We start from the raw sequence: 12,500 nt of genomic DNA on the forward strand, positions 1-12,500 counted from the left end.
TTGATCCTGGAACATCATTTTTGTTGGAAAATGTAATTCATACCTATTCGCTACCCCTAAACCCAACTATAACTGTTGATTAATCCCAAAATCAGAGGGCGATAATAGTTGGATAAAACATGTGGAAGTGCATTAACCCAACCGTAAGCCTTAAAGGTAAACGTTTCCCTTAATTCTGATTGGCTATTGGGAATGTTGTTTCTGGATCGACATAGATGTTAACATCTTTGTGAAATCAGGTAAGAGGTACAGCGATAAGCTAGAAACGTGCTTCAATTTTCAAACACACTGTTTACACCTGGTCACTTCATGCAGGGTGTTTGTGAGTCTAAAAGTGTTAATGTCTTAAATCTCAAAATCAAAATTTAGGGCCTTAAAAAGTCCTTAAATTACTGAAATATTGTGTTGTAGGTCTTAAATCATTTTTAAACCGGTCTTAATTTTCCAATCATTTATTGCTACCTAATCTGGCCTATGTTTAACTCTATTAATATGGAGCTAATAATATGCCAAAACAATCAGAACTTGAATTGTGTTCATTTGAATTGACAACTGTAATTTAATAAATCTGAATGTGTATATGCCGTTAAAAATAGATTTGAATTTGAATTTCTTAATTTAAATTTTAATTTCATAACTTGAATATTGAACATCTGAAATGTAAGACAACTGAATTTTTCAGGGCTGAATTTTTTCATAGATGCACTTTCAGAACTTCAGAAACTATTTTTAACGGCATATACAAATTCACATTTATTAAATTACAATTGTCAATTAAAAAAATTCAGATTATTTTGGCATATTATTAGCTCCATATATTTATCATAATGGTTTAATTATTTTCCTTACAATAACATTTGTCTTAAAGTGCTCCATGTATTTACTGCTGAGGACACCGACCTGGACAGATTGTTGTGCATACATTTAGTTTATTAAAACATTTGTTCATTTTTATTTTAAAGAAAGTTTGTTGGGAAAAAAGTTTATGGATACAAGGAGAGCTTGCTTGTTTTTACACTATTTAAAATATTTTGCTAAGTAATATCTAAAGTTTTTAATTTGTATTATTGTAATATTAAATGTATTAAATTACAATAAAACAAATAAAAATCTGTTCCATTTGGGCCATTTGAAAAATTTTTCCTTTTAAATTTAAATTTTAGCCCTTTACAAGTCTAAAATTTGATTCATAATGGTCTTAAAATTTCTTAGTCTTAAATTTAATTTGGTAAAAACCAGCGCAAAACCCTGATTCATGAGATATAACGGAACAAATGCAATAAGCAATGGAAATGCTACAGATGAGAATTCGAGATGTTCATTTTTTCGTTCGTTCATTTGTTAATAGGAGAGACTCGTATTTGTGATCAAATGTAACTTGTTTGGATAGTTCTGTGATCCGCAAAAACGCATGAAGTCGCCAGATGTAAACAGGCCCTAAGTAGTACAGTAGTGAAATTGTAGTCGAGTGTATTATAATTTTGCATGTGTTTTTGTATGTTTGTTTTGTAAACACAAATAGAATGTGTTTGGGGACAGTAAGTGAGTTTTCTGTTATACTTTTTGTTCTCAATTTCAGTGGACTTCCCACCCTCTATCCGCATGGGCTTGCTTATAAAACTTGCAGATATTGAGTGAGTACTTTTAACTTTTTTCAGGTTGTTAGTGAATCAGAATACCTTGTGCATTGGTTACTTTATGTAATTAATTTAGCAAGGATGTATTTACATAATAAAAATTGTGATTTACTTGGTTGCAAAAGATTTCCATTTTAAGTAAATGTAAAAAAGAAAAGAAAACTAGTAAAAAGGATTTTAACATGGTCAAAATCAGCGTATTAGAATGGTTTTCCAAAGGTTTATGCAGAGCTCAGTGTAAATGATTTGTTTCTACAAACCACAACAACTTGTTTTCAACCCAAATTGTTTTATTCTAATATATAAGCTTATTATGACCATAAAAATAAAGGTAAAATGTTCATAATTTTCAGTTCTTGATATCACAGCAAATATATAAACATTAATAAATGACAAGTACAAATTACACACAGTAACACACACAAATAAGGTTTAACAGATACAAATTAGCAAAGGTCTGTCAGGTTTGCACTTGTTCAGCTACAGAATATTAATAATTAATTGTATCGTCATCATCACAGTGTAAACTAAGTATAGAAAAAGTTATTCAGTCAAGAGAAATGAGTTGATATTTCTCTGGCCTTTTTTTGTATTGTTGTTGTTAGATTAACATTCAAGACAAAGACAGCAGCAGCTAAATCAGGCTGTGGTAACTTTAAAGTGCCAATGTTTTGCTTTATCTGATATTACTGTTCGTGTAGTGTGTAATACAGCTCAGGGGTTTGAGTCATCAACTTTGTGTAGACCCTTTTCTGAAAGAGAATGTACACCAGAATACATTGTAATGCTATTCATTAATGATTATGGCTCTGATGATGTTTTAAAGTGGCTCATTAGGTCAATATTTAAGTTAAATCGGTTTTCTTAGAGTTAGGGTTATTGCACACTGAATCCGAAATTTGCGTTCGTAATTTTCACACGTAAAAAAATTAATTCCACCTCATGTTGCCAATTGTATTGACAAACTCCCTCCAAAACTTTGTCCGTCATCATAATTTTTTTTTTTTTACCGTTTTTCGCATCCGAAAAAGCACTTTGAGAGGTGTTTTGACAGTCAAGGGCCAGTACAGATAACTTTGACAAACACAGAGCTTAAAATAAAGACAGAATGTGGCGGACAGTATAACCCAGGGGTCACCAATCCTGGTCCTGGAGGGCCGGTGTCCCTGCAGGGTTTATCTCCAACTTGCCTCAACACACCTGCCTGGATGTTTCAAGTATACCAAGTAAGAGCTTGATTAGCTTGTTCAGGTGTGTTTGATTAGGGTTGAAGCTAAAATCTGCAGGACACCGGCCCTCCAGGAACAAGTTTGGTGACCACTGGTATAACCCCTATATGCTGGATTCAGTGACTGACACACCTCTGCCCTGCTACTGTTTAGTGTGTGTGTCCATAGATTTGACATACTGCCCATAGACATCATAATAGAAAGCATGGTCCATTTGCTTTGACACTTCAACGTGGTGGCCATCTATTATGTCTATGGTACTGCCAGTCGCTGTTCAGGATTTGTTTACATACAAGAATATGTGCAGTATCACAAGCAATGTATCAAAGTTCCCCTGATTTCTAAAATGTTTACTTTTTTGTATTGATTCATATGCATAATTAATTCATATGAATTTATTAATACACATTGGATTGAAAAGATTTGTTTACGTGACAAATATTTCACATATAAATACGAGAGAGAAAAAAAACATGCAAAAAATTTCAGACTTCAGTGTACAAATACCTTGACAAGTGGCATAATGGTTTTGTGCATTCACCATGTTCTCTGGTGACTAATATGAATGCCTCTGATTGGGCTTTGTGTTCATAAGCTCTACCAGAAACACTTGCGATGGAGGTTGAGGTGGATCAGCTAGTTCTTCGGTGCATGCATATATGAACATTGAGACCTCCGAAACAAATTGAGTAAGCTTTAAAAGATAACATAATAGGCCTACTTTAAGATGCAATGCACCAATCCAATATAATTATGCACATCTGTTCTATCTCAGCTTTTTACATCAATATATCTTACATCTTAATGCTTGTGTATTGTTCATATTGATTACTCTTTCATTATGTTGGGGGCTGTTTTTGCCCCATTGACTTCCATTCTAATGACATTTTTAATTGCAAAGCCATGATAACATATAATCATGCATTCTTGATTTTTGCTGGTTTTCCCTGTTGTTAAGAGGTCAAATTAGTCAATTTTACTGTTGTTAATCAGTTGGTAGCATTAACCCTTTATGTAGGCCTGTGAAAAAAAAGGTTTCTGTCTTTTATATGGAGTTCTTTGGAGTAAAACGGCAAATTATAAATTGTAAATCAATCAAGAATGCATGATTATATGGTGACGTGGCTCTGAAATTAAAAAAAAAATCATTATAATGGAGGTCAATGGGGTAAAAAAAAAAAGCCCCAAACTTAACGAAAGGGTAATAAAGTTGCCGGAAGTGAAAATTTTCAAAGCATTTCACCAAATTTGTGTCAAAATAAGATTTGTCATCAAAAGTCATTCCATTTGCTGAAACACAGAGAAAGTTGTAGCCAAATTAAGACACAAAATCACCCCAAATGGCTGTTTAAGGACATATTCCACAAGACTTGCATGTTGGAATCATTTTGTAATTGTCTATTCAAGAGCTAAAAGATGCTAATAAGAACTTAAGAAGGCATAAATGTGCTGCAAAAGTACTGAATTGAGCTCTTTTGCATCATTTTGAGCTTCTCTGGTTTTAAAGATTAGTATATTGCCATAATTTTGCTCCTTCTAGAACAAAATAATAATAATAAAACTGCATATAAGAAGCCAATTTGGGGTTTGCGTGCTGTCTGAGATGTGTTCTCTTTTGTGCTTTAGCTCTTTCGCAATTTGTTGCGCTTTAATAACATAAAAAAAAGTCCACCACAGATTCAAAACATGTAAAAGATGAAAAAAAGCTCTGATCATGAAGACTGGAATAAAAATGCTGAAAACTGAGAAATAAATTACATCTTAAATAATATCAGTGTAGGAACTGGTTGTTTAAAGTGTAATATTTATATAATTTTTTTTGCATTTATGTCTTAATGTTGAGGCGTAAGTTTAAATCATAGGTCTCAAACTCAATTCCTGTAGTGCCGCAGCTCTGCACAGTTTTGCTCCAACACAGCTGATCTAATTAACTGAGGTGTTCTAAAGAGTCATGAACACCTTCATTTGTTGAATCAGCTGTGTTTGATTAGGGTTGGTGCAAAACTGTGCAGAGCGGCGGCACTCCAGGAATTGAGTTTAAGACCTAAGTTTTAGAATGTCCATTATGAATTCAGTTTTTTTTTTTTTTTTTTTTTTTCCTTTCTCGACAATAAGGTACCGTCTGGCCTCTGGAACCAGCGAGAAGATTCAGCTGAGCTCAATGGTCGCTGCTTTCCAGGCTGTTAGAGACATAGTCGTCAGCGATGGATAGATCATTTGGTTTCCAACTTTGAAACGTAGATTTTTGATGTCATGAGATTAAGAGATAGTTCACCCAAAAATGAAAATTTACTCAATTCAGTTCTAAACCTCTGTGACTTTGTTTGTTCTGTTGAACACACAGAGGATACACTGAAGAAAGCTTGAAAAGCAGTAACCATTGACTTCTATAGGAGGAAAACTAAATCCTATGGATGTCAATGGTTACAGGTTTCTGGCTCCCTTCAAAATATATTTTGTATTCACCCGTTGAAAAAAAAACTCAAACAGGTTTGGAAGAATTGAATGACTTTCAGTTTTGGAAGAATTATTCCTTTAATAACCTTATGTAGTTTTGACCACAGTTTTGCTCAGAACTCTGTAATGTTGTTGAAATTAAATTGTTCTGCTTGAAATGAAGCACATTTCAGTACTTTGTTAAAGAAATGTGTCATTTTCAAATTGGCTGTGTAAAGAAAATAAATGTCTTTAAATAAATATTTCAAGTATAGCATCATTTTGTTCTGGGGAAATTAGGCATCTGAGCATTTAAAGTGAAATTTGATTCTCATACATGACTTGCTTTCAGTCACCTGCCGTGTTCTTTACAATATAGAATCTTTTGCTTGGGAATGTCCCTGTAAGTAAGGTATTCCAGGATTTTTGTTGGCAGGGGAAGAGCCTCCACCTGATAGGTGGAAATGGAGAATCTCAGGGCAACACGACACAGATGTCTCAGACTCGGGACGAGATGAGGAACTTTCCAGAACTTCACATGTCCATCTCTGCACCTACAAACAAAAATGACATTTTTGTTCATCTATTTAAGTTATTTAAATGGGGTAATGGCACTTTCACTTGAGTAGGATTTTTCAGTACTCTTTACACCACTGTCTCTATTCTCCTGTATTACTCATTCATTAATTTTCTTTTCAGCTTAGTGCCTTTATTAATCTGAACCGCCAACTTATCCAGCACATATGTTTTGCGCAGCAGATGCCCTTCCAGCTGCAACCAATTACTGGGAAACATCCATGCACTCTCATTCACACACATACACTAAGGACAATTTAGCCTACACAATTCACCTATACCGCATGTCTTTGGACTTGTGGGGGAAACCGGAGCACCTAGAGGAAACCCACACCAACACGGGGAGTACATGCAAACGCCACACAGAAATGCCAACTGACCCAACCGAGGCTCGAACCAGCAACCTTTCTATTCACTGTGCCACCGTTTAAATAAAACAAGACTTGTATTACCCTGTAGCGATGACGCCCCCTTGTGGATGGAAAGCACAGCACACGCCACCGGCCCGATTGTGATCTGTGTCTGCGACCAGTTTATCTCGTTCCACATCCCAGATCTGTAACGCCCTGCAATACAATACAGTCCCATCGGTTAGTAATCAATGGAGAAAGTGGACAGTCAGGTATGAGGTCAGAAGTGTGACGTTCGGTAATGCAGATGTAAAAATCTACATAATGCAGATGATTTTAAACCTACATTTTGCACCTCCAAAATAAACCTTTTATTTTTAAAAGCAAACTGCAATAAAAGCTTTGAATAAAAACAAATTATATTTAGGGACATTTTAGTCTTGAAAATACTAACTTAAAGATCCCATGAGGTGCTTTGAAATGTAAATTTGTATTCATTGTTTATACACATTAGATATCGCCTAAGGACCCTGACAAAATGGTGGACAATATCAACTTTGTTAGTGGTTTAAAAAAGTTGAACAATTGTTTAAACAACAATTAGTGACAGAATCAAATGTTCCTTTGTGCTATTTTACATTTATAATTAATTCAGTTTACTGTAAATTAAATATTGGTTGTTTCAATCCATTTACAGGAAAATATATGAAAAATGCTTGAATTGTAACTGCAGTTTTAAAATATTAGAAGAAAGAGATGTAAAAAGCACAGTTTGCTGTATGAGAAGAATGAGGTGTAAAATGCACACACTGTTCGCTGCTCACCTGTAGTCTTTGAAAGCGAGCAGCAGAGCAACAGGAGAGAAACTGAGAGACGTCAGCAGATTATCACTTCTGTAAGCACACACCTCACAGTCTCTGCAAGGAAATTAATATATTTTTTTTTTGTAAATTGTGATGAGTATGAGAAAATGTGTAAAAAACATGAAATTATTTAGCTTTTTAAATTATTTTTACTTTATAACTTAAAGTAATAGTTTGACCAATAAATCCAAATCATTGTAAAAATTTAAAGTCAATAATTTTTATCCAAAAATAAAATAAAATAGGATAAAAAAAATAAATGAATATATTTTTGGGAAATGTGTATATATTTTATTTGAGAATATAAAAAAATGTAGTTTCTTGCTGCAATGTATTATTATTATCACATGATAATGCAGAAATTCTGAAATAACTTCATTATGTTGATTTGCCGCTTATTTTGGTACAAAAATAAATAAATAAAAATATTCATATCATTAACATTAAACTATTTTTGCTGATCTATTAGCATTCAAAATCTGTTTTTGAATACAAAAAAAAAATAATGCCAACATTTTTTTTCTCGCTCTTATCTTCAATGTAAAGGAAATTGTTTGTATTACTATTTTTTCAAGAGTTCACACTTAGATATTGCTTGATGTTATAAGCAGGTTTGGCATGTCCCAGGAGAGAAGCCTTTGTTCGGAGATAATAGAGCCCATGGATCCCGCCAGGTCAATTAGCATGTAAGGGGGTCTGAGATTAGGTAGGTCTTGAGAGCTCCCCCTGGTAAAGGAGGAGATGGGGTGGAAGGGGGGATTCTTCCGAAACAAAATAAAGCTGCGGTCACACTGGGCTTTTTTTCCCCCATAGACTTCTATTCATACACGTACGCATGCGCATACGTCATGCGCAACTTTCACAGGTCGCTGTGGTGCAAAGTTAAAGCTTGGTGAACTCTGACCTGCAAAATCGCATCACTTGACTTTGTGATACCAATCGAGGATCAAAACATGACCTCTCTGGACAGAAATTTAAAACATGGAGCAATCACTCCTTTTTTTATGTCTAATAACCTTGTTTAATCTCTCCCCTTTTTTTGCAGCGCCGTATGACAGAATTTCACGCACAAAAACTCTAGTGTGAGGTAAACTCTTTAGGCAGTGAGGTAAAATTGGTCTATTTGTTGTAGGTTTAGATCAATTCTATTGGTTTATCGCTAATTACGTATGAGAGACCAGCCGTGATCAATCATATTCTGCGCTCCTCTCGAAATTAGTTTATAAAGCTTACCTTATGTTAATAATGGTTGAAATAAGTGCGACACAATATATCGAAAAAGTATTGTTATCTCAATAAAAGTACAAGCAATATCCATATCGCAGAGAAATCCAATAGAAGGCAAGAGGAAAAACATGACAGCCAATAACAATCAGAATTTCCACCAATGTTTTCAGTCATTCGGTTTGTTTTCAAGTCTAAATCTTTTTCTAGATTTAATTAGCTCAGAAAAATATATATGACTTGTTTAATTTAGTATGATCATTACATAAATTATTTATTTGTAAGTGCTTAATTGTGCTAGTTAGTTATATCGTAAGAAATATGGTTAATTGCAACATTCATGAAATGTTGATAAAAGATGAGAGATGGACATACTGGACTCTGGTCAGCAGGTCTGCAGTGTAGGGGTCCCACAGGTCCAGCCACCAGCCGGTGTTTGAATGATAGGAAGCAATGGCGAGCAGCGCCCCGTCCTGAGAGAAGTCACATGAAGCCATGGTGCGCTCGTGATCGTATGTGAGGTGCTTCATGAAGGTGTAGGACCGCAAGCTCCACAAATACACCTTCTGTTCAGGACAAGACATTCGGACAAGGTAACTCACAATTCAGTTACATTACATTCATTTACAGAGGTAAAGGTTCTGTTTTTATTTTGTTTGGGGTTATAAACCTATTATACAACCAGTAGACATGCTAGCAGAGTAACCTAAGATTCAGATAATTAAATTGTGTATGAAATATTCAAATATTCTTTTGTTTATCCATGTATTATTTAGGGCGGCAAGGTGGCTAGCACTAACACCTCGCACAAGCGGTAATTAATTTTCATTCATTCATTTTCTTGTCGGCTTAGTCCCTTAATTAATCCGGGGTCGCCACAGTGGAATGAACCGCCAACTTATTCAGCAAGTTTTTACGCAGCGCATGCCCTTTCAGCCGCAACCCATCTCTGGGAAACATCCACACACATATTTACACACACACACACTACGGACAATTTAGCCAACCCAATTCACCTGTACCACATGTCTTTGGACTGTGGAGGAAACCAGAGCACCTGGAGGAAACCCACCCGTACACAGGGAGAACATGCAAACTCCACACAGAAACACCAACTGAGCCGAGGCTCGAACCAGCGACCTTCTTGCTGTGAGGCGACAGCACTACCTACTGCGCCACTGCTTCGCCCCACGATATAATACATACATAAATACATATAAATGAGCATACATTTTCTTAAAAATCTAAATATTTAAAAACTTTAAACGAAGCTAATGACCGTTAAACACATCAACAGATTTAAGAAAAGGGTCCATACAATTTAAATAACACAAAGTAAGAAACTCACAGAGTCGAGGTTGCAGACAGAGGCGATGACACTGCTGTCAGGCGATACAGCACATCTGAACACCCAGTAGTTTGGACCCCGCAGCACATGAGGACTGGCGCCTGCAAATATTAACAAGACAATGTTCATATAGTCAGTATCAGAGCTAAAGAAAGTCTATTTTCCTTTTTAAACTGTACACTGCTGCCACATCAAATGCTCTCACCTTTCTTTCCCAGATCCCATATCCTTAAGGTTTTGTCCCGGGAAGCTGATATAAGTGTGAGACTTCCATTTGGAGCAAAAACCAAATCCCTCACAGGAGCCTGATGTCCGGTTAGAGTAAACTGCAGGTTCCCTAAAGACAAAAGAGGGATACACTAACAAATTAAACAAGATATTAAAGTGCCTTCCATGAACCCTTAGTAAATACAGGGTTCCCACACTCTCTTAAACAGCAGATTCAAGGACTTTTTAAAGCACCACTAATTTATTTCCCATGAAAGTCCTGAATGAACTTAACATTTCACTGTATTATTTAAACTATTTATTTACTTTAAAAAAATTTGTTAAAATGTGTTTTTTGATTTTATTTTAATTACATTATTTATTATTTACTAACATTTTACTTAGATTATTCCACTTATGATGATGTTTTGAATGTGTTATTTCCAAAACATTTTAATCAGTCACGTTAAAAAATTATTTTAAAATGAGTTGAATACAAAAGTGGTAATATTCAAAAGTGGTTTCCAAAATATTGATAAAACATGCATCATTTTGTCATAGTTCTTGTACAAAATTTTAATTAAACTTTCATTAAATTTCTCATTTTTTCATTCTGTTTTTTGACAGCAGCAGAGTATATCGGTGAATTGGATGAACTAAATTGGCCGTAGTGTATGAGTGCGTGTGTGTGAAAGCAGGAGTGTGTTTACTGGGTTGCGGCAGGAAGTATATCCACTGCGTAAAACATATGCTGGAATAGTTGGCTGATCATTTCGCTGTGGTAACCCCTGATAAACAATTGACTAAGCCAAAGGAAAATGAATAAAGATTCATAAACGACATAATTATAATTCATAATTTATAAATAAATGACGACTTTGAAATGCGTTGAGTGTAAAAGAATTTAAATAAAAGCAAAAAAGATAGACAGGGACTGAAGGAATGGCCTTGTTGTATCAGATATACTTTTACAGATAGATATACAGATACACTTCTCTCACAGTTGATCCAGTTTGCGATTTCTATCCCAGATAAAAAAAAAATGCTCCAGTGGTTCGCCATGTAAGGCAAGTTACCATAGCAACAACAACAAAAAAAAACATACAAACCCACCTTCTTGAGCCAGAAAACTCAGTAAACTCAGTTACACGTGATGAATGACTGAGTAAGTTAGATTAGTTTAAGTGTCTCCTCATATTTACAGCCCTGTGAAATTAGAGGTCATTGATTAAAATTTTTCATGTTTCTGGTCACCTATGAGTGCTAAAAAATGTCAAATATTAATGGAAATATACTTTAGCATATTTAGCTCACATGAATATACTTACAAATATTTAGCTGGCATGTATTTAAAGACACAGTATGTGATTTTCACCACTAGAGGGTGTGTATTCACAACAAACAAAGGCGTAGTTTGATGATTCTATGAGTGGAATCATGAGAATTGTGGTCTTCATTAAAGGTGCAGTGTGAAGGTTAGACACCCTGTGGTTGATTTAGGTATTGCACTCCTGGTTTAAAACACATTTTCCTGACCCCATGTGAGCGCAGGTTGCCACATTGATGACACCAACAGGAGTGCCTGACTATCTAGCCTAAAGGCTGATTTAAACCGTGTCCTAACTAAAAGAAACGGCACACAATAAAAGAAATATTTTCCATATTAAAAGGAGTTTTTGTCCTAACCAACAGCTGAGATTTAAATTTTAGAAACGCCTTTTATTTCTTGCAGCTGAACAAAAGAAAACTGACAACAATCACCTCAGATACACCTCATGTGCTTTATTCAGTGTTAAATGCTAATAATGTGAGTTTGAATGCCATTTTACTTCACATTTATTGCCATGCTACTGAAAGCAGCAGCAGATAGTTCACCTCAGATCTTCAAATTAAAACAAACCGTTTGAAATTAAACTTTAGAACTGGGAATCAGAGCAAGCCAACACATATCAGTGACTCAGCATGTACATTTAATAATGTTAAAGAGCTTTAATATGTATTAATTAGATTGTAAAACTCAAATACGCGGTTTTCAACCAAGGCAACCCGGAATGCTGAACTATAATTGGCTAAACTGGCATTGGGCGGGTTAAAGGGACCAAAACTAAGACAGCTGTTTCTGCACGTAACTCAAATTTTCAAAGCAGAATATCTGACTTAAGTATTGTTTTTCAGATAAACAAGTATGTCCGCTTAGCATGTTTCTTAAATATCTGCAAACATATTATAGTGTTTTTATGCTATAAAAAAGTAAAAAACTAACATACAGCACCTTTAAATCATGATAACCATAAAGATAATTATGAAGACATTGCTCTAAAAATTATTCTGAATGCAAAACAACAGCAGGGTTCAAACCAAAGCGATTCACCTTATTCTTAGCCAACGAGCGGGCGCAGCCATTTGAATCTTTTTGGCTCGAGACTTCCGGTCTTATTCATTACCATTCATTTTTAGACATTAAAAACTGCTCGTTTCACTGTTTGATGTTGCAAACTGATATTTCCTTATTATATTATTCTACTTGGTCTATATAGTCATGCAAACATTTGTTTATAGAGCAAGTAGTTTCACCGTTTTCTGCCGTTTAAAATTCCTAGTCATTTCTCTCATAGGACTGAATCGGAAGT

At 35.0% G+C, this 12,500-nt stretch overlaps 2 protein-coding genes across 3 annotated transcripts in view; one reads left to right on the forward strand and one right to left on the reverse strand.

The window, feature by feature from the left end:
• Positions 1 to 5,579, forward strand: part of rfc5 (replication factor C (activator 1) 5) — a 20,458-nt gene extending 14,879 nt beyond the window's left edge. The window contains 2 exon segments of the mRNA NM_001003862.1: positions 1,580 to 1,634; positions 4,982 to 5,579. Coding sequence (NP_001003862.1) covers positions 1,580 to 1,634; positions 4,982 to 5,078 — 152 coding nt within the window. The 3' untranslated portion in view covers positions 5,079 to 5,579.
• Positions 1,907 to 12,500, reverse strand: part of wsb2 (WD repeat and SOCS box containing 2) — a 14,665-nt gene continuing 4,071 nt past the window's right edge. Inside the window, exons 4-9 of one of the 2 annotated variants that reach the window (XM_087250998.2) lie at positions 9,869 to 10,000; positions 9,664 to 9,764; positions 8,691 to 8,881; positions 7,053 to 7,145; positions 6,331 to 6,444; positions 1,907 to 5,856 (exon numbers count right to left, since the gene is read on the reverse strand). In XM_087250998.2, coding sequence (XP_087107124.1) covers positions 5,655 to 5,856; positions 6,331 to 6,444; positions 7,053 to 7,145; positions 8,691 to 8,881; positions 9,664 to 9,764; positions 9,869 to 10,000 — 833 coding nt within the window. In that variant the 3' untranslated portion in view covers positions 1,907 to 5,654. 2 annotated transcript variants of the gene reach the window in all.

This window comes from Danio rerio, chromosome 5 (genome assembly GCF_052040795.2).
Source record: "Danio rerio strain M-AB ecotype USA chromosome 5, GRCz13ab, whole genome shotgun sequence".
Taxonomy (NCBI): domain Eukaryota; kingdom Metazoa; phylum Chordata; class Actinopteri; order Cypriniformes; family Danionidae; genus Danio; species Danio rerio.